Source organism: Aythya marila (genome assembly GCF_965140915.1).
Source record: "Aythya marila genome assembly, chromosome: 24".
In the NCBI taxonomy this organism is placed as follows: domain Eukaryota; kingdom Metazoa; phylum Chordata; class Aves; order Anseriformes; family Anatidae; genus Aythya; species Aythya marila.
Window position 1 is genome coordinate 4312805 of NC_139065.1, and position 25707 is coordinate 4338511.

General features: G+C 63.2%; 1 protein-coding gene across 5 annotated transcripts; it reads left to right on the forward strand.

Moving 5' to 3' along the window:
* The first annotated feature begins 514 nt into the window (after positions 1-514).
* On the forward strand, positions 515-22902 carry TMCC2 (transmembrane and coiled-coil domain family 2). 5 transcript variants are annotated; one of them, XM_082778394.1, is made up of 6 exons: positions 11327-11345; positions 12831-12946; positions 13525-13631; positions 20852-21786; positions 21959-22094; positions 22447-22902. In XM_082778394.1, exons 3-6 carry the CDS (start codon positions 13599-13601, stop codon positions 22756-22758), a joined length of 1416 nt encoding a protein of 471 aa, XP_082634520.1. In that variant the 5' UTR covers positions 11327-11345; positions 12831-12946; positions 13525-13598; the 3' UTR covers positions 22759-22902. The 5 variants fall into 5 exon arrangements, with proteins under 5 accessions (XP_082634517.1, XP_082634519.1, XP_082634520.1 ...); XM_082778391.1 differs by lacking the exons at positions 11327-11345; positions 12831-12946; positions 13525-13631 and adding exons at positions 515-671; positions 5825-6331; XM_082778393.1 differs by lacking the exon at positions 13525-13631 and having other exon boundaries at positions 11219-11345.
* Positions 22903-25707: the final 2805 nt, after the last annotated feature.

Here is a 25707-nt window from a genome sequence, read left to right on the forward strand (position 1 = left end):
AATGAATGACAAGACCTCTGACCTCCCCAAAGGCTCCCGCCCGCAGCCCCCCAATTCACCCCCTGCTGCCCGCTCCCGGGACCGTGCCCCCCCCCCTTCCCTATCCCCCCCCTCCCCTCCCCAACCCCTCTTCTCCCCCTCAGCCAATCCCCGCCCTTCTCCCCGCCCTCCTCGCCTCCCTATTGGCTGCGGCGGGTGCCGCTCAAGGCGGCGGCGGCGCCCGGTACCGGCGGCGGCGATGCCGGGGGGCGCGGGGCCGGCGCGGCGCGGGGCCGGCGGCCGGGCCGGGCCCGGCGGGGCGGCAGCAGCGGCGGGCGGGGGGGGGGCGGCGCTGAGCCCTCGGGCCCCGCAGCGGCCTCCCGGCTGCCGCCGCCCCCCGCCGCCTCCTCCACCACCTCCACCACCGTCTCCGGTGGTGGCGGTGCTGCTGCGGCCGTAGGCACCGCCGCCGCCGCCGCCGGTCGCTGAGGGGGCTGTGGGGGGGTGTGTGTGGGGGGGGGGGGGGCGGCATGAAGCGGTGCCGCTCGGACGAGCTGCGGCAGCCCGAGGAGGGGGCTGAAGGCACCGGGGAGCCGCCCGCTGCCGGGATGGAGCCCAAACCGGGGGAGGCGGCGGCCCCCGAGGTGGGGGGCGGAGGGGCTGTGGCCAGAGCCAAGCCCCCGGACCTCAAGGTGAGGGAGCGGGGGGCACCGGGGGGGAACGGGGGGAACGGGGGGGGAGGGCCCCGGGGTCCTTTTGGGGGTAGCGGTTGTGGGGTGGGGGGGAGAAGGGGTGGTGGCACCCCCACGGTGCTGCTGGTGTCACCTTGGGGGTGTGGGGGTCACACCGGGGGAGGGGGGGGTCACACCGGGGGGGGGGTTTGGGGTGAAGGTGAGGTTGGGGTGAGGGTGGTCCCGGGATGGGGATGGTCCTGGGATGAGGGTGCTTTTGGGATGGGGATGCTCATGGTTTGGGGATGTTTTTGGGATGGGGATGCTCTTGGGATGCTCTTGGTTTGGGGATGTACCTGGGATAAGGATGCTTTTGGGATGGAGACCCTCATGGTTTGGGGATGCTCTTGGTTTGGGGACGCTTTTGGGATGAGGATGCTCTTGGCTTGGGGATGCTCTTGGCTTCGGGGTGCATCTGGGATAAGGATGATTTTGGGATGGAGATCTTCATGTTTTGGGGATGCTCATGGTTTAGGGATGCTCATGGTTTCAGGATGCTCTTGGTTTCGGGATGCTTTTGGGATGGGGATGCTCTTGGGATCCTCTTGGTTTGGGGATGCTCCTGGGATGAGGACGGTCCCACAGCAATCACAGGGTGGAGATGTCCCTACAGCGACGATGCTTTGGGATGCTCCCGCTCCCAGCAGGTCCCAGTTGGGACGCTTCCAGGACAGGGATGCTCCTTCTGTAGGGTGCCACCGGGGATGGACATGCCCCAGGGTGTGGGGCATCCATCCCCAGGTTGGGGATGCCTCACGGTCCGTTAGGATACACACGGGGCTCAGCACCACCGAGGCCATCACCCTGCTGCCACCCGACCCCAAAGAGCAGCGATCACAATAGGGCAGGGTGGGAGAGCTGGGGGGGACCCCGCTGTCACCACCAGCCCTGGGCAAGGGGGCTGCAGGCAGAGGAGTCGCACTTTGGGGTGTTTGGGGGGGCTGCATCACCCCAATGGGCTTTCCTGGGGTCCTGGGTAGGGTCACAGCACCATCCCTGTGCAGGGGGGGCTGAGCAGACCCTAATAAATAACCCCAGGGTCTGGTTAATGAGGAAGGGGTCCGGGCAGCCAGTCCCGGATGAAGTTTGGGCAGAAATTGCTCAAGGGGTTGGGACGGGAGCAACTCAGATCCTCAGCCCTTAAAAAGGTCCCTGTGGGGTGGATGGGTTTGCCCGCAGAGGTGAATTCCCCCGCTCGGACCCTGGGGGGGTGGCACTTCCAGGCTGGGGGTTCAAAAAAATTGGGAGAAAAGTGGGAAAATGGTTCTGGGCACCCAGAGGGAGCCTGGCACTCAGGAAAGGGACCCTGGTGGTGGGGCAGCCCCGCTTCGGCGAGGTCTTAGGGTCCCCTGTGCCAGGGGACGACACGTCCCAGGGTGTTTGGTGTCACCTGGAGCTTTTTGGGGTGAAGTCACCGGGAAGCCACCCACCTGTGTCCCTTGGGTGGCGCGTCCAGCCCCGGCTGGAGCTCATCCTGCTCTGGCTCGCGGCAGCCAAAGTGCCATTGATTTTATCGATGCAGGGACGCTGCCCTGGTGCGGGTTTGCCCTCTTGATGCTCGCCGTTAACGCGTTGGCAGCTCGGCAATTAATTGCCCGAACCCTTAAAGTCGCTTTGCCGGGCACGGCGCGGGACAAATCGCAGCCCGGTGCCGCCCGCAGCCTCCGCGGGGGATCGGGGCGCTCGTCCCCGACCCCGCCACCACCGCGTCCCCTCCCGTCGCTGCAATCGGTGGCAGCTTGAGGAAGGAAACCATAATCAGAAGGATTTCCTGCCCCAAACCCCGCTGGGGCTGCTCTTCCCGTGCCGCATCCACCTTGGCAGGGGGTGCCTGGCCACAGCCTGGCCTCGTGCCCTGCACCGAGCCCCGCGAGCTCAGCTCCCAACAGGCAGCCGGCGAGCATCAGATGTCAACTTTTTTTTTTTAACGTTTAAGAACCTTTTTGAGCCAGTGACCCGGGGACAAAAGGCTGCTTTGTGTTGTCTCCGTCCCCAAACCCCAGCAAAGCCGCGGCAGCTTCGCTTTCCCCAGCCCCACATCCAGCTCCGTCGTGCTGAGAGCGAAGGCTCCATTAGGGGGGAAAAAAAAAAAAAAAAACGAAAAAAAAAAAAACAACTTCTGGCAAAAGCAGATGCATGACACATAGTTCTGCTTAAAAATATGTTGGGTGGCAGCGATTTCTGTGCTCTGCAGCAGAGTGACTGGATCCATACAAAACACTGCAGAGGGAAGCAGCCCGGCCCCGCGGTGCCTCCCCGGAGCCGTTCCCTGCTCGGCCCCACTCCCACTTTTCCCCGAGCGTGGCTGAGCTGAGCACTCTCCCTGGGTTTCCTCCTATTTTTCCCAAACGGGCTGCTCTGATGGGGCTGCAAGTTGAAGCCTGACAGCGTTTTTGCTAGTTTCACCCTCTCCATCTTCACGGCTCCGGCCTCTCCCTCCTTTAAACCCCAAACCCAAAAGAGCAGCAGCGACTCCAAGGAGCCGTCCTGAGCCCTTCTCCATCCCCAGGCCTGATCCAAGCCCATATAAATGGAAAACCAACTTCCCAGGGGCTTTCTGGAGCCTCTCCTGGGGCAGGGGACATGAAGGACACGGGGAGGTCCCACCCTGGGATGTGCAGCCCCTTCTGTGGGTGCAGAGGGTGCCCTGCCCTGAGCAGTGGGGCTGGGAGATGGTGGCTGGAGGGTCGGGGGGAAGCCTGAACCCCCCATTTCCTCGTGGCAGCTCCATCCCACGGGCTGGGTTCATTTTTCTTGCCCCTTCCCGGGGCAGGATGCAGAGGACGACGCCTCTGCATAAAGGTCGCCGGTCCCTATTCTGAACGCCGAGGTACATTTATATTTAATCCCTCGCCCGAACAATTTTCCCAGCGTATTTTGGTCTGAAAAGGACACTGCCAAGGTGAGCTGGGTCCCCTGTGGCTGGCGGAGCAGAGCTGCTGTCAAGCAGCTCGAGCAGCAGCAGCAGCAGCAGCGTGGTCACCGGAGCAGCTTCATCCAGCACCAGCTCACCCAAAACTCTCGGGGTGCAAGCAGGGACCCCACTGGGTCCCCTTTTTCCACCCAGGGGGCTTCACGCTGAGCCCCCAGCCCCTGAGGAGAGCATCCTCCTGGGCAGAAGATGTTTGGCCGGGACCCCAGCACCTTCCCAGGGCTCGTTCCAGGCGAGGTGGAGGAGGGAAAGCTCCGGGTGCTGCCCCACGGCGGGGACCCTGCCCTGGTCCCCAGCCTGGCTGCGGGGTGCTGGTTCGAACGGCTCCCCCCGTGCCCTAAAATGCTGGGTGTTGGATGATTTGGGGTGGTTCTGGGTGGTTTTCCAGCCCCTCCACAGTGCTTGCAGTGGGCTGCCAAGGCTTGGCTGGAGCCCCTGGGCTGTAAATAATTGTTAATAGCACCAAGAGTTGAGCGGGACGGCACAGTGTGGGGCTGTGCCGGGACGTGACGGCAACAACATCCCCTGCCTGCGCATCCAAAACCCAAAAAAGACAGTCTGGGCAGCAGGACAGGACCCAGCAAGAGCTGAAAAAAACATTTAGGGAGGAAACGGGGCGGTTTCGGCACGGGGGGAGCATCAAGGGCAAAACCCAGCGGTCCCCCAGTGCAGGGGAGCAGCATCCTGGGATGAGCCTTCCCCCTGCCGTGCTGATGCTGTAGAAGCGCCCTCGTAGTAGGATTCTTTTTGGTTTCCTCCCCGTTTTCCCTAATGCAGGGCAGGGCAGGGGTCCTTGCTTCCCCCCTGTACCTCCCCAGGGGCTAACCGCACGCCCGGGGCCGCGCCGTAGCTTTGGTGCTGGGAATCCGGGGGTTTGGCGTTATTACCTACCTAAACGCTGCCTCTGTTTCCATAGAGACCCTATAAATAGCAGAAAATTTAAATCACAATTTCCCCGAGTAGCAGCAAGCCGGCACCGCGGATTTCGCCTGTACTTCTGGGGGACAGCCGCAAGGATCGGGGTTTTCATTACGGGCAGGGAACGGCGGGATTAAGGGTTTTCCTCGCAGCCTTTAGCACCACGGGGGCTCCGTGCTGCCCGTGGCACACCAATTCCTTGGGAACCTTGTGGCTGTGATGCCAGTTAGGCCCTGATGGGCTGGGACATCGGGGTTTTCATGCCTGGGGTGTTAGGGTGTGGGGTCCCTGCCGTACAGACGTGAAGTCCTGTGGGCACCCGCAGTTCCCGGAGCCTGTCCCAGACTTGTCCCCTTCTCGAGAAAGCAGGATTTTGCCAAATCTGCTGGGGCTGTTCCTGGCTCCCAGCTCGGAGCCTGCTGCAAGCTGGTTCTCAGGCACGAGTAAATGATGGCACCGCGATTCCAGGAACCAGCATCCCCAGGGACAGGTCCCAGCCGCACTGAATCAGGGCTGAAATGTCCCCGGACCGCAGCAGGGTCAGGATTGTCGGCCTCAAGGCTCGGGCGCTTCGCTTGGCACCGTCCCTGTTTTGGGGCTGAGAGCAGCGGAGCAGCCTCATGCCACGTTGTCTGCTGGTCCCTGGCTGGGAGCTGTGGTGTCACTGTTATACGGGTCTATGCTGGGCTGGGGGGTTGTGGAAAATCGCGTTTTGGAGAGGAGCTGGCTCTTGGCAGCGTGTTGGTGGCCGAGGCTCTGAGGTTTCTTGACCGGGGGGGTTCTTGCTGAAGGAAATGCTGCTCTGCCCCTGCTGCCTCAGGTCGAGGTGTCTCAGAGGGACGTGCGGCTCTGCACGGGGCTTCCTGCAGCTCTTGGGGCAGCCAGCACCTGTCAGAGACCTTCCCCTGGTGCGGGTGATGCTGCTGGAGCCGTAGCCCTGAGCCACACCGAGCCACCTCACGTGTCCTCAGCCCTCCGTGCCACCAGCTGGGCGCTGATATCCGACAGCCACGGGTACCCTGGCGGCTCCCTTTGGGTGCGAGGGTCCCCAGCACCCTCCAGCAGCAATTTTAGCCCCTCAGCATCCCATCCCATGGTGCTGGCACCGGCACCGTCCATCAGAGCCGTGCCGGGGACATCCCTGGGGGGACCATTTACCACTTGCCAGGGCACCTGTGCCATCAAACTGCCAGCCCTGGGAGCGAGGCGATGCCAGCCTTCGCGGGCAGTATGGGGGCATCATTTTCCTCTCTTCCCCTCGCAGAAAATCCAGCAGCTGTCCGAGGGCTCCATGTTCGGCCACGGCTTGAAGCACCTCTTCCACAGCCGGCGGCGCTCGCGCGAGCGGGAGCACCAGAGCTCGCAGGACTCGCTGCCGCCGCACTACGGGCTGTCGGACCACGAGTCCCCCGACGAGAAGGAGCGCTCCCCCGAGATGCACCGCGTCTCCTACGCCGTCTCCCTGCACGACCTCCCGGCTCGCCCCACCGCCTTCAACCGGGTGCTGCAGCAGATCCGCTCGCGCCCCTCCATCAAGCGCGGCACCAGCCTGCACAGCGGCAGCCGGCGGGCCAAAAGCGGCTCGCTCGAGCCCCAAAAAGGCAGCCCCCACCTCGTCCGAAAAGCCCCCCAGGACAGCAGCCTCACCGCCATCCTGCATCAGCACCAGGGCCGGCCCAGGTCCTCCTCCACCACCGACACTGCCATCCTCCTGGCCGAGAGCGGGGCCGTCTACCTGCTCACCGAGGACACCGAGAGCCTGGCTGATAAGGTAGGGCTGCCCCCGGGGGGGGGCTGGAGGGGGGCACGGGGTGGTGAAACGGTCCCTCGGGGCGCAGGGGGGTTGTGGAGGAGCCAGGGGTGGAGGCTGCTGGGGTCTGTGCCTCTCCCAGGGCTGGGGAAAGCAGGGACGTGCTGATACCCGCTCCCAGAGCGAGATTTGGGGGATGAAGGAGGCCGGGTAAGAGTGGGATCCTGTTAATGAATCCCACCTGAGGACTGAAGCCACGTGCAGCGCTGCTCCCGTTCCTCCACGCGCTCAGGTTGTCTCCTGGAAGAGCTGTGGCAGGATATCACTGATTTTTCACTGTGCTGTGGACAAATATTTCCCATTTGTGCCGCTCAGCTGTTGCTTTGAGGCGTGAATCAGGAGGTGACTGCTGCCCTACTGCCTGGCAGACACGGGTTGGATCTGCTGCTAACCCAGAGAGGGCTCAGTGCGCAGAAACTGCTGCGGGGTGCTGGTGCTCAGCCCCGTGGCCCAGCCCGTGGATGGATTTTGAGAATGAAATCCGTGCTGGGAAGCAGTCCCAGCACCCAGCCCCTGCTGTTAACCAGGACAGCGGGACACCCGGAGAGCCTCAGGCCACAGCCAGAACGAACCCAAGTTTGGACAGACGAGACAGCAGGGCCACCAGCTTGGTTATTCGCCAAGAGGGGATGGAGATGAGCAAGGAAAAGCCAAGACACCGCCTCGGTTATTGGCTCAGAAGGGATGGGGATGAGCAAGGCTGCGTTCAGAGCCGGTTATTTGATAGGGGCAGGGATGGGCGCAGGCAGAATGAAAGGAAAAGTGACCTTTGGGGACAAAACTGCCCGGTGGGGCTGCTGGTGCCCAGCAGAGGATTGCTCTGTGCCGGGCTGAGGCTGCAAATGGGTGCCCCCCCCCCCCGCTGTGATTGTTAAACCGCGCTGCGCGTAGCTAACGGGGAGGCTGGTGTTTCCATCTCTCGTTTAGCCCTGTTAATTATGAAACAGCCGAGATTAGCACAGCCACACGGCGCGCTGAGGACAAGGTACAGGTGGCGGGAGGCGAACGGCACCCGCAGCAGTGCCGGGAGGGCAGGGGGCTGCTGCCAGGGGCTGGGCTGCCCCCGTGACGTCCCCTGCTGCTGCTCAGCCCTGCCAAAACGCGCTGGGTTTGGCGGTGCCACAAAAACCTTAGCCCAGCACTCAGAAATAAAGGATTGCAAGGATTTTACTTCTCCGCTTCTTTTCTTAGTGTCTGCAGCTGGCGGGTGTCAGCCGTCTGCAGCCCCAGCAGCTGGCAACATCCACATTTTATGATTTAAGCCCCAGCAGCGGATTGGCAAAGCTGTGGATCGGGGCAGGGACGTGGCCAGGTGGGCTCGGGAAGCCCCTGCCGGTGTTGTTGGGCGAGCTGCTGAGTTTTGGGGGGCTCAGCAGCACCAAAAGAGGGAGGGCAGCGGTAGCAGGTCGCAGGAGGGAGGCAGCAGCATGCGGCTAAGATGCTTTGCGTGGCCAGGAATAGCTCTGTAATAGGATGAAGGCGGCTGGGCAGAGCTTTGGGGTGCGCTAGCAGAGGGGGTGTCAGGTCCCGGGGAGCAGGACTCGGGGTGATGCTTCCCCCGCGCCCCCCGAGGCTGCTCCTCTCCCCTTGGCGCTCAGTGCCCGAGAGGGAAATCTGACCCGGAGACTCCCGTTGCCCCGTGAGGTAATGGAAAGAGGCTAACCAGATCCTTTTTCTTTCTCTTTTCACTCGGCTTTTTCTGCTCCGCCGCCTCGGGCTGCAGCTGACGCTGGCGGCTGGTGCCAGCGCCGGTCCCTGTGACAGCGGCGTGGGGCCGGGGGCACCTCCAGGACGTGGGAATCTGGCCCCAGAGGGGAGACACGTCACAGGAACCAGCTCTTTAGGTCCTCCTCCTCCTCATTTACAGACCGGGACCGCCTGCCCGTGTCCCAGCAGCCCCACTCCTCCCCGCTCCCTCTCCTCCAAGCTGTGCCAGCGCAGGGCCAGGTTCAGGTGCCCAAACCCAAATTTCTTCCAGCTGGCCCCTGGCTTCTGCCCTGCAAGGAGCCCGGTCCTGCTGGTCCCCCTGTGGTTGCAGACGAAGTTTGGAGCCGGAGCATCTCGTACCAGGACCCACACCTTGGCAGGGGGGGAGCAGAGCAGGTCCGGGACTGCTCACGGAGCAGCACAAAGCGCGCAATAAAGGGATGAATAATTAACTGCATATGGCACAAAGAGTCGTAAGGAGAGAGGCAATGCTGGCGCCTTTGTGGAGCAGTGGAAAAAGAGCTATTTAGAGAAACAAGAGCTACGTGATATTCTCGTGCCATATTATTTTTCCAGGGCCCAAAGGAAGGCCGGCCTCCTGCCCGCTGCCCCCTCCATCTGCCTCCTCCATCCCTCCGTGGGTACCGTGGCCAGAGAGGGTGCAGAGCCCATCGGCCTCACCTGGCCTTGGCCAAAATACTTCCCCTTCCTTCAGCTACAAATCCAGCAGCCACCGAGGTCCCGGGGCCCGCCGGAGCCTTGCAGGATGATTAAAGCGTTTGGCACTTGCACGCTATTGAAAATCAATCCCTGCGGGCAGGAGGAAAACCTTCCTGGGGCTTGGGAGGAAGCCCTCAGCTCTGCAAGGGCCAAACCAGCCCCTGCGTGCCCACAGACACCTGCAGGGGGGACCTGGCAGCACCAAGGGCACCACGGCCCCATTTCACCCTCTGGACTGGAAGCCGGAGCCCCAGGGGAGCGAGGGGCCTTGCGGAAAAGCCATTTTCCCCCAGAAACTTCACGCTGAATTTTCCACGACCGCCCGAGCGCGCTGGATTAATCCCTCGTGGAATTGCTCAGCCTCAGTTTTTGAGCAGCTCTCGCCTTTTCGTTTCGTTTTTCCCATTCGGCTCCTGCCGGCTTTGCTCTCCCCACCTTTTTGAGCTGGTTCCTCGCTGAGTCCCCACGGTCCCCACCAGCTCCCGGTCCCCCCCCCTCCCCGTGTCCTCCCCACCGGAGGCAGCTGCCAGGGACAAGGCTTTGCCTGGGGGGGACCCACGGAGGGGTGAGCAGCTGGGGGGGCACGGGGACAGGACCGCGGCACCGTCTGGGTGCTCAGCGCCGGGTGCTGGTTCTGGCTGGGGCTCGGTGTAACTGGAGAGCTGTCCCGTGTGCCCCCACGCTGTCTGAGCCATCCCGTGCCCTGGCACAGCAGCCCGAGCGGTAACCGGAGCCACACGGGGCCGTGCTCAGGCCCCCAAGAGAAGGGCTGGCACCGTCACCGTGCGCCACAGGCAGGGGACACGGCTGGGGACAAGGCTCCGCTTTGCGGGGCTGCCCCCACCTGCAGTGCACATCCTTGTGGCTGCCTCCAGCCGTCCCCGTCGGGCACAAAAAGCAGCAGAGGTGAGGGTGGGATCAGAGGGAGGTGGCGGAGCTGTCCCCTGCCTCCTGCGGGCAGTGGCACACGGCTTGGGACCTGCGGCTCTGCGGCTTGGGGCTGCTTTGAGAACTGCAGCTGCGCCCTGCGTGCCCAGGGGTTGGGAATAGGATACAGGAGGACAGGATGGGACAGGACAGGACAGGACATTTCACTCAGAAGAGACCTTCAGATGTCACCTAGTCCATCTGCCTGACCTCCAAAGCCTGCCCTGGACCAGATTTTGCTCCCCACGGAGCCCCTCGGGTGTCCTGGGGGAGCCCTGCGGGGCGCACCGCTGGGTTTCCAGCTCCTCTGCTCCCCCAGGCGTTTTGGGGGTTCACCCTCGTGCCTCAGCTGGGATGTGCTGCTGGGTTTTTCATGCAAGGAGGTGACAATTTGCGGCCGCGGTGGCACACGTGGTGGTGGCAGCAGCAGTAGTGGGGCAAAGGGAGGCTGCAGGCGGCAACGGGGGCGTGCTGGAGAGCTGCCCCCTTATCTCACTAATCTCCTCCTGGTGACCCGCCAGCACCGGGCAGGCGGACAGGAGGTGATTACCACCGGGGCCAGCCACCGAGCCGGCAGCAGCGGCTGCGGGGCCCCCCCTTGGGCTCTGAGCCCCCCCCTGGCAGCGGGGTCAGCAGCCGAGAGCTGGCGGGGTCAGAGCACCCCGGGGGGAACCACGGAGGGGCCGGGGGCATGGTGCTGCCGGGGAGCTGCGTGGAAACCTGCGGGGCCTGCGGGATGGGGCACGGCCAGGTGAGCCCCCCAAAAAAAACACAGGGGCAGCGGGGCTGTGAGGGGGCCGAGGGGGGGATCTGGGGGCTGGATGGTGCCGTTAGAGGGCAGCGTTACCACAGCGGCGTGCGTGGTGACGGGTGGCACGCGGGTGTCCGTCCGTCCATCCGTCTGTCCGTCCGTCCTCGCTGTCCCCAGCGAAGTGACAGCACCAGCTGCCACCGCTGCCAGACCCCCCCGAGCCCTCCCGGCGCGGATGCTTCCCCCGTGGGACAGCAGGGGGACAGTGGGGGGCAATGGGGGGCTCCTCGTGTGTGTCCCGGCTTCAGGCTCGTGGCTGGAGCCTCGTGTGTCTATAGGGTGGCTGCTTTGGGGTGGGGGGGTCGGTCCTTGGAGCCCGATCCCCGGTGTCCTAAGAGGCACAGGATTCACCCCGGTGTGTGCGTGGCCGTGTCGGGGTGAGGCCGGTTGGAGACCCCAGCGTCCCCTGAGCACCCACCCCGGGGGTTCCACTGGCTTGGGGACACGGAGGGGATTTTGGGGGGGCTCTGGGCGGCCCCAGCAGGCGAACAGCAGCCGGGTGCTGTCAGCCTTCGCCCCGCTGCTCGGGGCACTCAGGCAAAGTTCATCTCCCCTTTGCTTGGCACCGGCTGGGCTCTGCTGGCATCCCAGCGCCTTGGGTTTCAGGGCGGGGAGGGGACGGACGGCTCGCTCGCCTCCCACGGCTCCGGTTACCCAGAACTTGTCTCAGTCGACAACTGGGACAACTGGGACGGGCGGAGGGACGGCGGGGACCCCGCGCAGCCCAGCCTCGGGGGCGCTGAGCAGGAGATGCCACGGTGCCAGGAGCTTGCTGCTAGGAAGCCGGGTTTGTTCCAGGGCGCTTCTGGAGTATCCTTTGTGCACGGGGATGGCACGGGTGGTGTGGCTCAGGCAGGGGGATGCTGCCGGGACTTTGGGTAGGGTTTCTCCTGGTTCCCTGCCTCAGTTTCCCCAGCTGGGAACGGGGCCAACGCTTCCGTGCGCACGGTGAAGTTCCTTGCGCCTCTTCAGGAGGGTTTGCTGACAAAGGCAAGGCACGTCCTCCCTTCCCACCCAGACCCCGGGCAGGTTCTGGTGGTGCTAAAATCCCAAAGGAAGGAGCTGAAGGAGGCCAGCGGTGACTGCAGCAGGAGAAGGGGGAGCGGCGACGCCTCCGTGCGGCCTCACAAGTGCCGTGGCTCTCGGGAGGAGCTGCTGAGCTCCTCGGCAAACCAAGCCCCCGGAGCTGGACGTGGGCAAGTGCTGGCCCCCATATCCCTGTCCCCACGTGCCACAGGGGAACAACAGTCCCTGCGTGGTGGCAGTGGGGGGGGGAGCTCGTCGCCTCCCTCCATCGGGCTGGCGCTTTGCGGAGCGGTTGGGGAAGAGCAGATAATAGCTGGGAAGACAAAGACACCCGGGATTGCTGCTTAATTAATTCAGGAGAAGGAGAATATCAGGCTCTCATACTGATTCACCCCCTAGCAAAAGACATCGTGTTCCTCAGCCTTCTCTGACATATGGCTGTTGTTTCCAGCCCACCCCCGGCTCCTGCTCGCCGACAGGCAGGGGATGCCAAACGCACGCTGCCGCCTGCCCCGGGAGGCAGCTGGGGTGGGGAGGGGTGACCTGATGGGGCGGATGGGGTGGGCGAGGGTTTGTGTCCATCCCACGGCCTCTCAGAAGCAGCAGCTGGAGGCTGCGGTGGGGCCGGGAGCAGAACTGGGCTCCTGGAGGCTGAGTCAGGATGAGCAGAGCAGGGTCCTGCCTCCGGACTCCTCACCCTGCTGCGTCCCCTTCTCCCTACCTCCACCCCCAAACCCTGCCCATATAAGCTGCTGCAAATCCCCCACAGCAGCACGAGCACCGGCTCAGCCACCAGCAGCACCAACATCCAGCTGCAGCACAGGCTGGGGCTGCTGCTGCCACCTCTCACACCGCGGGACCCAACCGGAGAAGTGGCAGCACCACCCCTAGAGCTCCCGGGGTTCTTCCCTCCGGTAAAACAGCCAGAATTTTCCCCCCAGATTCTCCCAGCACAGCCAGGACCCTAGTTGTGAGGGGTGATCCGAGCAGAGGAGCCCCTCGAGGTGACCACGCTGTGCTCAGCTGCTGTCCCCTGGGTGCCGAGGGCGGCGCGGCGAGGCAGCACACGGCGGTGCCGCTTGTGCTCGGCGCTGGGACCGGCCCCTGCGGCTCCCAGCCTGTTGCCTCTCCCCTCTTTGGGCTCCCTCCCCGCTCGCCAGCCCGTGCTGCCTGTTCTTGGCTGCTTCTCAGCCCTCGCCGAGCCTCCTCTGCAAGCGCACGGCGCGCCTTCCTCTGCCCCTTTCCGCTCCTTAACCGCAGCCATGGCAGAGGGAGAGCGAGCCCTTTGCAGGAGCGAGCAGGGCACCCTCATGCCCGAACCTCATCCTCCCGACTCCTGCCCTGGGAAGAGGATATTGCTCTTAAATTCCCTGCTGGGTGTCTTTGTAAGTACCCCCCCCCCCCCCCCCCCCGCTCTCCTTCCAGCCTCCGGGTGCTGGCGAGGCCCTCGGGGTGCGCAGGGGCAGGGGGCGAGGAGCGGGGCAGTGCCCAGGTGCTGGGTCAGGATGTGCGCGGGGCTGGCTGGCTCCTAGGGTCTTGTCACAAGCTTTCAGGTCCCCTTTGGGGCAGGTCCCCCACTTTGGACTCCAAACACAGCGGGGGAAGCGAGGGTGAGGAAGAGTTCGGCTCCTGAGAATCCACCTGCAGCTTTCCCAGCCCCGTCGCGGCCACCCCGCCGCACAGCTCGGCTGCTGCTTCTCCTTTGCTTTTGTCCTCGCTTCTCTGCTAAGCTCAGGCACAGCCAGCAAAGGCAGAGCCCGAGCCCCAAATTCGCCGTGTGTCGGTGCTGGGTGACCCGTCCGTGGGTCGAGGTGCTCGGGCAGGGCTGCGGTAGGCGGTCGGGGCTGGGCTCTGCACCACGCAGCCCCAGCAGGCACCAAACACGCTGAGATTTTGTGGCGATCCAGGGATTTCCTTCGCACGGGAGCCGGGATTTATTTATTTCTGAATTTGCTGCTTGCAGGCAGGCCTGAAAAACCCTAGCTCCCACTTTCTAAGCAGCCGACTCAACCCTCCTCAGCAGAACCGGTGCTAAGGATGAAGGGGAGTCCGCCGCCGCCGGCGTCTCGGGTAATTTCCTTGCACATCTCCCCCCTTTTCCTTCTAGCTGGGGCTGTGCCGAGCCCCCCGGGGGTGACAGCCAGGCTGCCCGAGCTGTCCCGGGGCTGGAGGGTGCCGTGGGCTTCTCACCCGTGCAGGAGGGAGCCGTGCCTTGGGGATGGAGGTGCTGCAGCCCTGCCTCACCCAGCTTTGCGGGGCATTTATAGGCTGCATTCCCACTGCTTCCATTATTTCCTGGCCTTCCCCGTGCGCTGAGGAGCTGCACGCAGGTGGGTTCCTCTGAACCAGGGGGGCACAGCCCCGAGGAGCCCCCTCCTCCCCGACCGCAGTGCTTTAACCCAGGGAGAGGCAAAGTCCGGCACCGAGCAGCGAGGGGGTTTCCAGAGTTCCTCGTGCACCCGGGGATTTTCCCTGCCCTGCTGAGGCCACGGTAGAGCAATGGGAAGTGACCTCGGGCTGCTGTGCTAAAAGGAGAAGCGGCGTTAGGAGGTGTTGGAGCCGAAGATGACCGTGCCCCACTAATAGGAGATGTGTCACGTCCCCAGGCATCCGCTGCCCGGGGCTCGGCCCGGCTGCAGGACCTGCCCTGGGGAGGGCAGATTCTTCCTCAGAAGAAGGGCTCGGCCCCCTATGGTAGGCACGGCTGGTTTCTGCTCCTGGGGGGTTCAATTTAGGGGGGGAATCGGCGCTTCTCAGGGGTCCGTGGAACCCGCTGCCCCTCGGGCACGGTGCTGGCACACACGCAGCTTGCTCGTGCCGACTCAGCAAGACACAGGGAGGAAGTTTTTCCTACAAAATCCATGGGGACAGACCTGAGAAATACGGGGGCTGCTGACGGTGCGGGGTGTAGGAAGCACCCATAGGGGTTTTGTGGCCTGCAGGGTCCCCCCCTTGTGTCCCCAGGCACTCGGCTGGCGTGGGGCTGCGTGTCCTGGGGCTGGGGCGTGGGGACCGAGCGGTCCCCTCCAGGGCCACTTCCCAACCTCGGGGCAGGAGCCCCGACCTGTTCAGGCAGGCAGAGCGGGCAGCCGTGCTGCTGGGGGCTGGATTCAACCCGTCTGTTCCTCGCCCTCGAGCACCGGCTCCCCAAAACGCCTGCCAGCCCTGCTGGGGCTGTCCCCGGGGTGCCGTGCACCGTGCCGGTGTCGCAGCGGGTCCCTCGGAGGGACCAAGGGGTTTAGCGGGGTGCTGAATTGTGCTTTGGCAGCCTCGCAGCACGGAGAGCTGTGGGCACGGTGCTGGTGCAGGAGGATGTGCTGAGGGTGGCTCCGGGAAACGCGTCCCTGCCCCTGTGCCCGTTTCCTCCTGTCGTGCCGCTCCCTTATCTGCAGCCACACGCGGTCCTGCAGCCCGGGAGCACCGGCAGCACACAGCCACCCTCCTCTCAGGCCTGCCAGAGCCCACGTCTGCACCCAGAGCACCTCGGAGGCGGCAGCGTGAGCTTCCAGGGCAGGGACAGACGCAGGGACAGCCCGAGAGATGACGGGAGGCGAGGCTGAGCCGTGCTGCGGGCTGTCTGCTCGCCTCGGCTGCGGGAGCAGCATGGCCTTCCCCATTAAACATGGATCTGGGTCATGATCAGCTCATCGCCCTGGCCCGTACAATTAAATGCGTGGCTCAAAATCCTTCCCGAGCTCTTGTTGTCTTTATGCCTTTTTTTTTTTTGGAAAAAGAGCCTGACCGGAGAACTGCAGCTGAATCCTTGGCGCTTGGCACTGCGGCCGTGCAGGTGCTCGGGTTGTGGCCGCAGGTGGTTGGAGGTTGCAGACAAGCCCAGCATCATCACGGTGCTCTCAGGGCTTTGGGGTGGCACAGGATAAGGCTCCGGGCTCGAATTCTGCTTCCCTCAACCGCTCGTATTCGGTCCTGGGAGCTGGGAACAGGCTCCAGGTCTCCTTCCTCGCCCAGGACTTTGGCTTTGGCCAGCACAAGCTCCGCCGGCCCCGGCATAAAGCGGTGGCTGAGGGGGGACTGCAGGCTGCCAGCAGCTGCTGCAGTACCCGAGCCTGCCACAGCCCTGCTCGCCTCTCAGCTGTGCCATTTAATACTGCTTTAATTGCACGTGGGGGAATCACGGCTGAGAGAAAGCCGAGGATCAAGTACCTGGAGCTGGCGAGTGGGCGGAACGGCTGCGCTCGGCGTTGCCTCCTCCCGTGGCAGCGGCTCCCACAGTCGGTGCAAGCTTCCCCGTCACTCCGAGCTGGCTGGTTCCTGGCTTTCTGTCTCCCAAACCCATTTGGTGGCTGTGTTTTTTTTTTTTGGTTTGGGCTACGGGAACCCTCCCGGGCTGCTGTATGGCTTTTGGGACAGCGCGAGGTGGCATTGCACCGGGGGCTGTGGTTGTGCCGTGTCTGCACGGCGCCTGTTTCACTGCACCCCCAGCACGTGCTGGGGTGCAGGCACTGTGCAAAAATTGCTTTGCTCCTGCAAAAACCTCCAAAATGGGGGGGCCCAGCACCAGGGTCCCCAGCACCACAGCCCCGGAGTGACTCCGGGGGGGGTGGTGGTGAGGTCCTGGTGTTTTTTCCTGCCGTGCTAAAATTGGGGCTCTGGAAGCTGAGAGCAATTCCAAAACGTGGTGGGTTTCGTTCCAAAACATTTCCCAGCGTAAGCCCCCAGCCCCGAGCCTCCATTACCACGCAGAGCCAGCCCCGAGCGCGGTGGGTGCCCACGCTCAGCTGGGGACGGAGCCCCCAGGGAGAGCGGGGAGGGAGCGGAGAGCAAGCCCTGCGCTCGCAGGCAGCCGTGGGCGTTAAACAACGCAGGCAGAGAGCGCGGAGCTTGCGCTGCCCCCGTTCCCCCTGGAGACCCCCCCGCAGCGGGGCTCACCCCGGAGAGGTGAGGATCCCACGAGCTTGGCCTCGATCGGAGCCGGTGCTGGGCTGTAGGATGCAGCTGGTGGCTGCTCCCTGCTTTCTCTGCTGTATTTTTTCCCCCCCGGAATTTGGCTTTGTGTGCGTCTCAGCCGGGTTCTCCCCAGCCCCTCGCGTCCCGGGCTGTGACGGCGCAGATGGTGGCAGAGCGGCTCAGCACCCCGTGGCGGGGCACAGGCAGCGTGGCGGGGCTGGAGGCGGTGTGAAGCTCCCGCTGGGGAGGGGGGGGGAGGATGGATGAGGGGTGTTTCTTGCGTTACAGCCCTGAGAGCTACAGTCGGTGAGAGCTGTAAACAGCTCGGGCGGATTTACTGAGTCGGCAAGCCCGCGGCACACAGCTCAGCCCCGATGCTGCGCTCGCTGCCCGCGCGCCTGCAAAGCTCGTGGGGCCGCGGGGACGGCTCTGCCGGGGGGGCTGCAGCCCTGAAATCGGGCTGGGGGCTCCGACAGGGGCCGCAGCCCCCTCGTCCTCCCCGCTGCTGCCCCTAAACCCCGTGGCTGCCGCTGCTCCCGGCCATGGCAGCCCGCGCATCGTGGCCGGGTGCTGCGCCACGGCGGGGACGCGGCTGGAGAGCCCACGCCGAGTAGTCCTGGGGGACCTGACCCTGCCCGCCATGGAGGTAGGTCCTGAGGTCCTTTGGGTTGGAATAGCATCGCAGGGAGGGGGGCAGAGAGAAATTCAGGTTCTCTCAGTGGTTCTTTTCTGGTGCTGCCCGCAGGACCCAGACACGTGTCCGGGTGACCGGAGCCCAAGGTGCGATCTGTGCCGGAGCAGCAAGGGCAGGGTGGGGAGCTCTGCTGTCAGCTGAAATCCTTACCGTGCTGCTTCCTTGTAATTAAAAAATATTTTCAGGCTGGGAAATGTGCGGGGGCAGCTGCTGCCCTCCCCTTTGTGCAGCCAGGGCTGGTGCTGGCCAGCAGGCAGGGCGCAAGGGGTACAGGGCTGCCCGCTTCGCTCTGTGCTGTGGGCTTGAGAGTGGGAAGTGTGAGTCAGGGCTCCTGCTTCTATTTTCAGCTCCTGGGCTGGGTAGCGTGGTGGGAATAGCGGCTCCGCTCCGGGAGGCAAAGGGCTGGGGGTGCACACGGGGATGGCACAGGCTGGGGACATCCCAAGCGTCCCCGTGCCGTGCTGGGCTGAGCGCGGTGCCTAACGCACGGGGAGGATCCCAAATTATGCTTGTAAAATGCTTGGAGCCCCCCGAGGAAGACGGAGGGCTGGAAGCATATGGAAAGCAGAATAGCCGGGAGCTCGAGGAAGCGTCTCAAGAGTTCTGTGCTCAACTTTGGACCAATTCTGTGATTTCTCAACACGGGTTTCGCTCCCTTCCAGCCCACGGGCGTGCCGGCTGACCCAGAGCCCCGCGCTGGGGACACGGCTGCAGCCCGGCCCCCAGAGCCCACGGGGCAGCTCCTGGCCCCGAGCTCCTCACCTGCCACCTGGGCTCTCTTCCACCAAACCCGCAGCGGCAAATAAAGCGGCATTGCGTAACTGTGCCCGCCTGTAGCCCTCCGAGCCCTGTTTGCTCAGCTTATTAGCCTGAGCCTTTCTGCATATCTCAGCTCTCCTGGGCTGAACTCTGGTGATAAGAAGCATTTTTCTTCCCGCGTCCTGCATTCCTCCTGCGTCCCACATCAGCCCCTGCTCTCCTCTCCGAGCGTGCCCGGAGACCGAGCGGGGGGAGCTGAACGCTTCCATCTCAGCGTGCCTACCAGAATGTTTTCTGCACGTAGGGAAAGTGTGGCTTTTGCTAATCCCCCCGGTAAATCCGCTGCACAGTCATTTGGGCTTGCTGGGATTTAGCCGGCACTGCCTGTTAATGCTGCAGAGGTCTGTGTTGGCTTTTTTTTTTTATTATTATTATTATTTTTTTGGTTGTTTTTGTTGCTTTCACAGCAAGAACCTGCTGGGGTTATCGGAGGATTTGCCCTCACACAGGGCAGAGCTTTCTGTGGTGCGTGGGGAAGGGATTTCACCCCGGCCACGTCAGCGCAGATGGGCAGCATCGGGGCCGTGCCGCTCGCCGCCACCCTGCCCTCCCTTCCCCCCGTGCTCCCAAATACACTCCCACAAATAAATCCCAAAGAGGGGATTTGCAGGAGCTCAGCGCCGCACGAGGTCAGGCCCAGCTGGGGCAGTTGTGAAGAGGGGGCTCGGTGCTTCCCAAACCTTCCCCTGTTTCTCCGAACCCCCTGGGAAACGTCTGGCGTCTCCCCACCTCTCTCCAGCCGTGCCTTTTAAGCAATTTTCCTAATTAAGCAAATTGCAGGCAACCCAGGGAGCTTGGCAGCAGTGCTCTGGAGGTCCTTGCACCCCCCTGCAGCACCCCACGAACGAGAGCTCCTTCACCTCCCCGCCGTCACCGCTGCTTTGGTGCACAGCTCAGATCCCCACAGGTATCTCCCGAAAGCTCTGCTCGCCTGGCTCCTTCCAGCACCAGCTCCCCGGCACGGCTCGTGCTGTGGGCTTGTACCCGATGTGCCTCGTAAACGCATGGAAATAACAAATTCAGCTTCAGGATGAGCGGAACAGGAGGCTCCGCCGCGATAACCCCGTGCATCATAGAGACGAAGCCTTCCTGGCTTCGTTGGCCCCCTTTGGGGTTCCCGTTTTGGCTTCTCCAGGGCCGCCTTCCTTTTCTAAGGGTGGTTTTATTCTTTGTGCATCTGGGGAAAAAAAAAAAAAGCAATTTCCTGCCGCTTCCAAGTTCTGCCCCTCGATAAGAAACAAAAGCGAAACCCTTCCGTGGGCTGCGGGGTGACCGAGGACAGCCCGGAGCAGTCTGCAAAGCCTGCAGCTTTGCTGGGTGGGTGGTTTTTTTTTTTTTTTTTTTGAGAAAATGCTGGTCCACCAGGGATGAAGCCACTTGCAGCTCTGTCCCCGGAGCTCTGCTCAGGCTGGGGGCTGCTTGTCCTTCCCCTTTGCTCGCATCCTCCCTGCCCCAGTAGTTCAGTAACAGAGAGAGGAGAGGAGCAGAGGGGCTGGGGGGTGCCTCAGCTCCCTCCCTGCCCAGCTGCGAGGCTCAAACCATCGCAAGAAGACCCCTGCATGAAGCACCAACATCCCGGTGGTCCCCAGCGAGCGCAAGCCCTGCCTCATTTCCACCCTACACACACCCCAGAGCCACGGAGGCAGGCAGAGCCGCCTCGCAGACCCGCTGAGCAGCGAGGGAGGAGGAGACGCAGCAGCAACGGGAGGGAAAAAACATTTTCAGTGCTTCTCCGAGCCCTGCCTGGGACTCGCCACAGATGGGATTGTGGAGACACAGCGCCTGGAGAGCATCCCTCCCTCCTGCACAAGGCATTTCCTGGTGATAACACGCCCCTGCGTGACGATCTCGCAGCATTATCCCTATTAAAGGGTCATTCGGGGAAAGTGTGATGGAAATGAGAAATTATTCAGGGCTGCCAACAGTATTTAACTTTCAAGCAGCTCTTAATTAGAAGCCAGGAGCCATTTATACAACCGCGGAGATTTGCATAGGAATCCGCCTGTAAAACCCAGCCAGGGGAAGATTTGGGATTTTCGGGCGGCGAGGGCTGGGGAGCGCGGGGCCGGAGGCTGGCTTGGAGGATTTGGGATTTGAAGAGCGGCCTCGGGCAGATGGATTTTTTTCCCAGTGAAAATTGTCCATCTCGAAACGCGCTGGTAGGTGGCAGCACGCGTTTGCAGAGGGGTGTAGCGATGCCAGGGGAGAAATCCCAGGGAAAGAAGGCAGCTGGGTGGCTCCGAGCATCCCGCCTGCTGCTGCCGAGGGTTCGGGAGCCGCTTCTGAGTCAGGGGCTAGGGCAAAGCTTCTCCTTTCCTGGGTGACTCCGCTCCGTGTCTAGGCTAAGAGCCAAGGGCTGAGAGCATGCCTGAATCACCTGCAGGTTGCTCGGTCCCTGCTCAGCTCTGTTCTGGTGGCAGGGCGATGGGTTTCCATTTCAGCGCCTCCCACGGTGCTGGTGCCCGGCGCTGCAGGCAGCCCAGAGGCAGCCGCGGGTGTCTCTGCTCCGAGCGAGGACAGAAAGCCAGAGCTGAGCTCCCAGCGGTGCATTTACCTCACTGAAAGCCCAAACCAGCCCTTAAGTATAATTAATTTGGTGCTGCGTCCTCCAGCTGGCTTATTCCTGGGATGCCTGCAGCAGCGGCACGGCTGGAAAACACTCGAGCAACCAGAAAAAAGAAAAAACAAAACACAAAATAAACCCACTTTCTCCAAACCTCCTCCCTGTTAACCATTCTCCTGCTCCTTCCTCCCCACCCCGCCGCTCCCATTCCCCTCGTGCACCCCCGTGGCGCTCGGGGCTCCCCATCCCCGGGGGCTGCTCGGGTTTGTCCCCCGCTGAGCCCTGCCCTCGTGTCTCTGCCCGCAGCTGGACAAGGGGGACGTGACCGCGCTCAGCCTGCCCGCCGCCGCCGGCCACGGCGATGCCGACGGCCCCATCTGCCTGGACGTCCCCGACGGCACCCCCGACCCCCACCGGACGAAAGCTGCCATCGAGCACCTGCACCAGAAGATCCTCAAGATCACCGAGCAGATCAAGATCGAGCAGGAGGCGCGGGACGACAACGTGGCCGAGTACCTGAAGCTGGCCAACAACGCGGACAAGCAGCAGGCCTCCCGCATCAAGCAGGTTTTCGAGAAGAAGAACCAGAAGTCGGCGCAGACGATCGCGCAGCTGCACAAGAAGCTCGAGCACTACCACAAGAAGCTGAAGGAGATCGAGCAGAACGGCCCGTCCCGGCAGCCCAAGGATGTTTTCCGGGACATGCACCAAGGCCTCAAGGACGTGGGCGCCAACGTGCGCTCCAGCATCAGCGGCTTCGGCGGCGGCGTGGTGGAGGGCGTCAAGGGAGGCCTCTCGGGGCTGTCCCAAGCCACCCACACCGCCGTGGTCTCCAAGCCCCGGGAGTTCGCCAGCCTGATCCGGAACAAATTCGGCAGCGCCGACAACATCGCCCACCTGAAGGACACGCTGGACGACGGGCACCCCGAGGAGGCGTCGCGGGCGCTGAGCGGCAGCGCCACGCTGGTGTCCAGCCCCAAATACGGCAGCGACGACGAGTGCTCCAGTGCCACCTCGGGCTCTGCCGGCGGCAGCAACTCCGGGGCAGGGCCCGGGGGTTTGGGGAGCCCCAAATCCAACACTCTGGACAGCCACCACAACAACTTCGACACCATCCTGGAGGAGCTCCGGGAGATCAAGGACAGCCAGTCGCACCTGGAGGACTCCATGGAGGACCTCAAGGCGCAGCTGCAGCGGGATTACACCTACATGACGCAGTGCTTGCAGGAGGAGCGCTACAGGTAGGACCAGGGGGGGGTTGGGGTGGCGATGTGCATCACCCGGGGTGGCTCTTTGGGGACCACGAGGCCCCTTCCTGGAAAACCAGAACGGTTTTCCCAGCATTAGGGGGAAGGAGGAGGAGGGCTTTTTGGGGTCCTGCCCGCCCCAGAGCTCCTCTGTCCCCATGCCCAGGTACGAGCGCCTGGAGGAGCAGCTGAACGACCTCACCGAGCTGCACCAGAACGAAATGACCAACCTGAAGCAGGAGCTGGCGAGCATGGAGGAGAAGGTGGCCTACCAGTCCTACGAGAGGGCGCGGGACATCCAGGTAGGGCAGCACCAGGGCTCAGCACCACGCTGTGCCCTCCACCCGCGGCACCAGGGGGGGACAGGGGGGCACCAGGGCACGGGGAGGGGGCAGCCCTTTTTCTGTGCCAGCGCCTTCCAGGTGAGGTCCTTGCTGGGACAGCATCACAGCAAGAAGCTGGTACCTAAGCCATGTCCCCAAAATACCTGTCTGTGCCCCAGCACATCGCCATGAGGTCAGGCACATACCGGAGCTGCGCAAGCAAAACTTCGCAGTCTCAGAGCATGGGGACAAACCCCCAGATCCCCAAATCCTCAAATCCCCAAATCCCTCTCAGCCACCAGTCGGGTCTTAACGCGGCTGCCTCCTGCAGGAAGCGGTGGAGTCGTGCCTGACGCGGGTGACCAAGCTGGAGCTGCAGCAGCAGCAGCAGCAGGTGGTGCAGCTGGAAGGGGTGGAGAACGCCAACGCCCGGGCGCTGCTGGGCAAATTCATCAACGTCATCCTGGCCCTGATGGCCGTGCTGCTCGTCTTCGTCTCCACCATCGCCAACTTCATCACCCCGCTCATGAAGACCCGCATGCGCATCCTCAGCACCGCCCTGCTCGTCCTCTTCCTCTTCTTCCTCTGGAAGCACTGGGACTCCATCACCTACTTTCTGGAGCACGTCCTGCTCCCCAGCTGATCCGCGGCCCCGCTGCTGCAGCCCCGGGGGCTTTCCGTATCCCGTGGAGGAGTGGGACGGGAGGGGAAGGGGGGATGGCAGCAGTCTGGAGCCTTGGGGTCATTTCTTCGCACGCGGTTCGGTCGCTTTCCCGGTCCCTGCTGCGCCTGGCTGCCGTGGCTCAGAGCGTGGCGGAGTCGGTCCCGCAGGATGCTCAGGGAGGGCAGGATGGGGAACGAGGAGGAGTTTGGGAAGAAATTGGTCGTTTACATGGGGTTTTTCTAGGGGTTTTAGGCTGTTTTTTGAGGTCACCCTGGTCTGAAAGCCCATGGGAAGGTCTGCAGAGCCCGCTTCGGGGCTGTCGGGAAGGAGCGAGCTGGACCAAACCTGGCTCCGGGGGGTTACTCAGGGCTGGGTTTTTCCTTTCGCCCTTAAAGACCAAGGTGGTAAAAAGTCCAGGGATGGAGCAGAAGCGAAGCACGTGGTGAAGGAGAAAATGGGTCCAAGGCAAGTGTCGCTGAGCCCGGTGAGCTCGCAGCGGGACGTGCGCGGCTGAGCAGCTCCTGCCGACCCCGCCAGAGACAGCACCAGCACTGGCACGAGTGAGACCCCCTCTGCTGGTTTCATTTATTTATTTCCCCCCCACACCCACCCTTTGCCTTTAGTCGATCTGATCTCTTCAGGGACACCTGGACTTGCCAGCATCACGCCTCTGAGTCCTCCAGCCTCTGCAACGTGTCGTGTGTGTGTGCGTGTGCGTGCGCGTGCAGTTTTTAATTTAATTCAAGACTCTGTTTCCATTTGTGAATCAAAGCTGGTAGTGCCAGGGGAGGCGGGCAGCTGCCTCCCCAGCCCTACACAAGAGCACAGCATGCTGTCTCGGATGTTTCTTAAATTATTTCCTACATATATATTTCTGTACTACATCTCCACACACACACGTATATAAATATAGAGAGCGATACAAGCTACACGCACGGTCAGATCCTCCTCTGGTGCAAATGGGTGCAACTCCGCCGAGGTCGGAGGCACTGAACCGGTTTGCCTCAGCTGAGAATTTGGCCTTTAGCATTTCCTGCTCGGTTGGGGTGCTGGGGGGGCACCCCAAAAGGGGCAGGGGTGGCTGCATCCCCTCCGGCGCCGGCACCCCTGGAAGCGTTTTGGCCACCGGGTGGGCACCGGCTCAGCGCGTCCACAAGGAGAGAAGGGGAGGGGAGCGAGGCTGGAGGAGAGCTGTGCTGGGAGGTAAGCCTGGTGTGCTCTGAACCCAGCAGCAGGTTGGGGTTCAGCTGCTTTTGTTGACCTGGGAAGACGACGATTGGAGCTGAGCTGCAGCTGAGCAAACACGGCGGGGAGGAGGCAGCGGCGGGGCGGCGGGGGTCCCACGGTGCCTGTGGCTGGGGGATAAACCCCACTGCCAGGCATCCCCTGCGCCTGCTGGAAAGGCTTCCAGGGGTGGCACGGAGCCCACACGGGCAGGGGACATGCAGAGAGCACGCAGACACCTCCTGCAGGGGACACCCTGGGCACGTCCTCGCTGGAGCGAGCGGTCACATCGCCGCGGGCTTCGTGTGAGCACCCAGAGCTGTTGGTGGGCACGGGGCTGGGCAGCCTGCCCTTTCCCCAGGTTCTGCAAAGCCATCGGCTCGGGGTCGATGCTGGAAGGGAGCCCAGGAGGCCACCACCTGTGCCTCAGTGTCCCTGCAGCCCCGGGCTTTGCGACACAACCAGGGAGCAGGGCAGGGGGAAGCAGCATAAACGAGAGGTGGAGATGGGGAGGAGGCGTTATCTTTCCCGAAACACCCTGCTGCAAAAGGGCATCGCATCTCTGATCCGCCACCAGCTCGGGCTGTCCCCATTCACCTCCCCTTTGTGCCTTCCAGGTGTTTTAGCAGCCCCCCAAGGCTTTTGCCCCCCGCTCCCCATTCCCATGCAGTGTTTCTCCCGTGCCCTGCGCCCACCCGGTGCGTTTTCCTGGCTCCTGCCCCATCCCATCCCATATCCCATCCCACACGGGCAGTGGTACCCAGCACCCAGCCCGGCTGTGCACCCCATCAGGGTTGCCTCAGCATCAGGGCACCACTAATTACCTGGAAAAAAAAAAAAAAAAGGAAAAAAAAAAGTGAATAATTGAACTTTTCAGGTCCGAGCTCTCCAAGCCCAGCTCCCTTGCCCGCGTGGCTGTGCCCCAGCACCCCGGGGGGACGCAGCCCCCCGCAGGATGCTCGCTGCCCCCTGCCCTCCCCGCTCCCCGCCGGGGGCTCTGCTCTGGGCCCTTGGGGGGGCTCCAGGGGCTGCAGCCACAGGGGGGCCCCCGGCAGCAGCCCAGAGACCAGAGGCTGGGGGGTGGGGGGGACGCATTGGGAGGGCACCCACCCAAGGGTGCTGGGGCTGGGGGGGATGGAACCTGACCCAAATTAGCCCGTGAACCCCTTCCTGCCCGCAGTAGGGCTAAATGGATGTGGTTTTAGGGGTAGGAGCTGCGTCCCCTCACCTCGGCTGGCACTGGTGGAGCCTGGGCCAACTTGGGGTGCTGTGTCCTGGATGTGGCCACCTCCCAAGAGCTCAGCAGCAGCTGATCCAGGCTCTGCAGCCTGCAAAGTGGGGTCCCAACAGGGTGTGCCCACAGCTCCCAGGGGAAGGCACCCGCTGGATGGGTGCTACCACCGAGGGTGCGGCCGCTGGCCTGGAGAAAAGCCCCCCCAGCAGGCTGCTGTGTGGTTTGGGGTGAGCTGGGGGCTTCTAGAAACCATCTCCGGGCACTTGCTGGGGCCAGCAGGGAACTGGGACAGAGCCAGCGTCATCCCCATCACCTCTCGCTGCCTGGCACCAGCCGTGCGCTCGGCCAAAGTGGCATGGAGCAAAGCCACAAACTCTCCAGGGCTGTCACCTCCCTGTCCCCAAACTCCAGCAGGTCCTCCCCGCTGCTTTCTGCCCCCACTGTCCCCAGGGGAATTTCAGGACCTCTGA

Coding starts and splice junctions, on each gene's coding strand:
- TMCC2 (XM_082778391.1), top strand. CDS start 588: ATGGAGCCCAAACCGGGGGAGGCGGCGGCCCCCGAGGTGGGGGGCGGA. Junction 6,332..20,851: donor CCGAGAGCCTGGCTGATAAG/GTAGGGCTGCCC, acceptor CTCTGCCCGCAG/CTGGACAAGGGGGACGTGAC. Junction 21,787..21,958: donor TTGCAGGAGGAGCGCTACAG/GTAGGACCAGGG, acceptor CCCCATGCCCAG/GTACGAGCGCCTGGAGGAGC.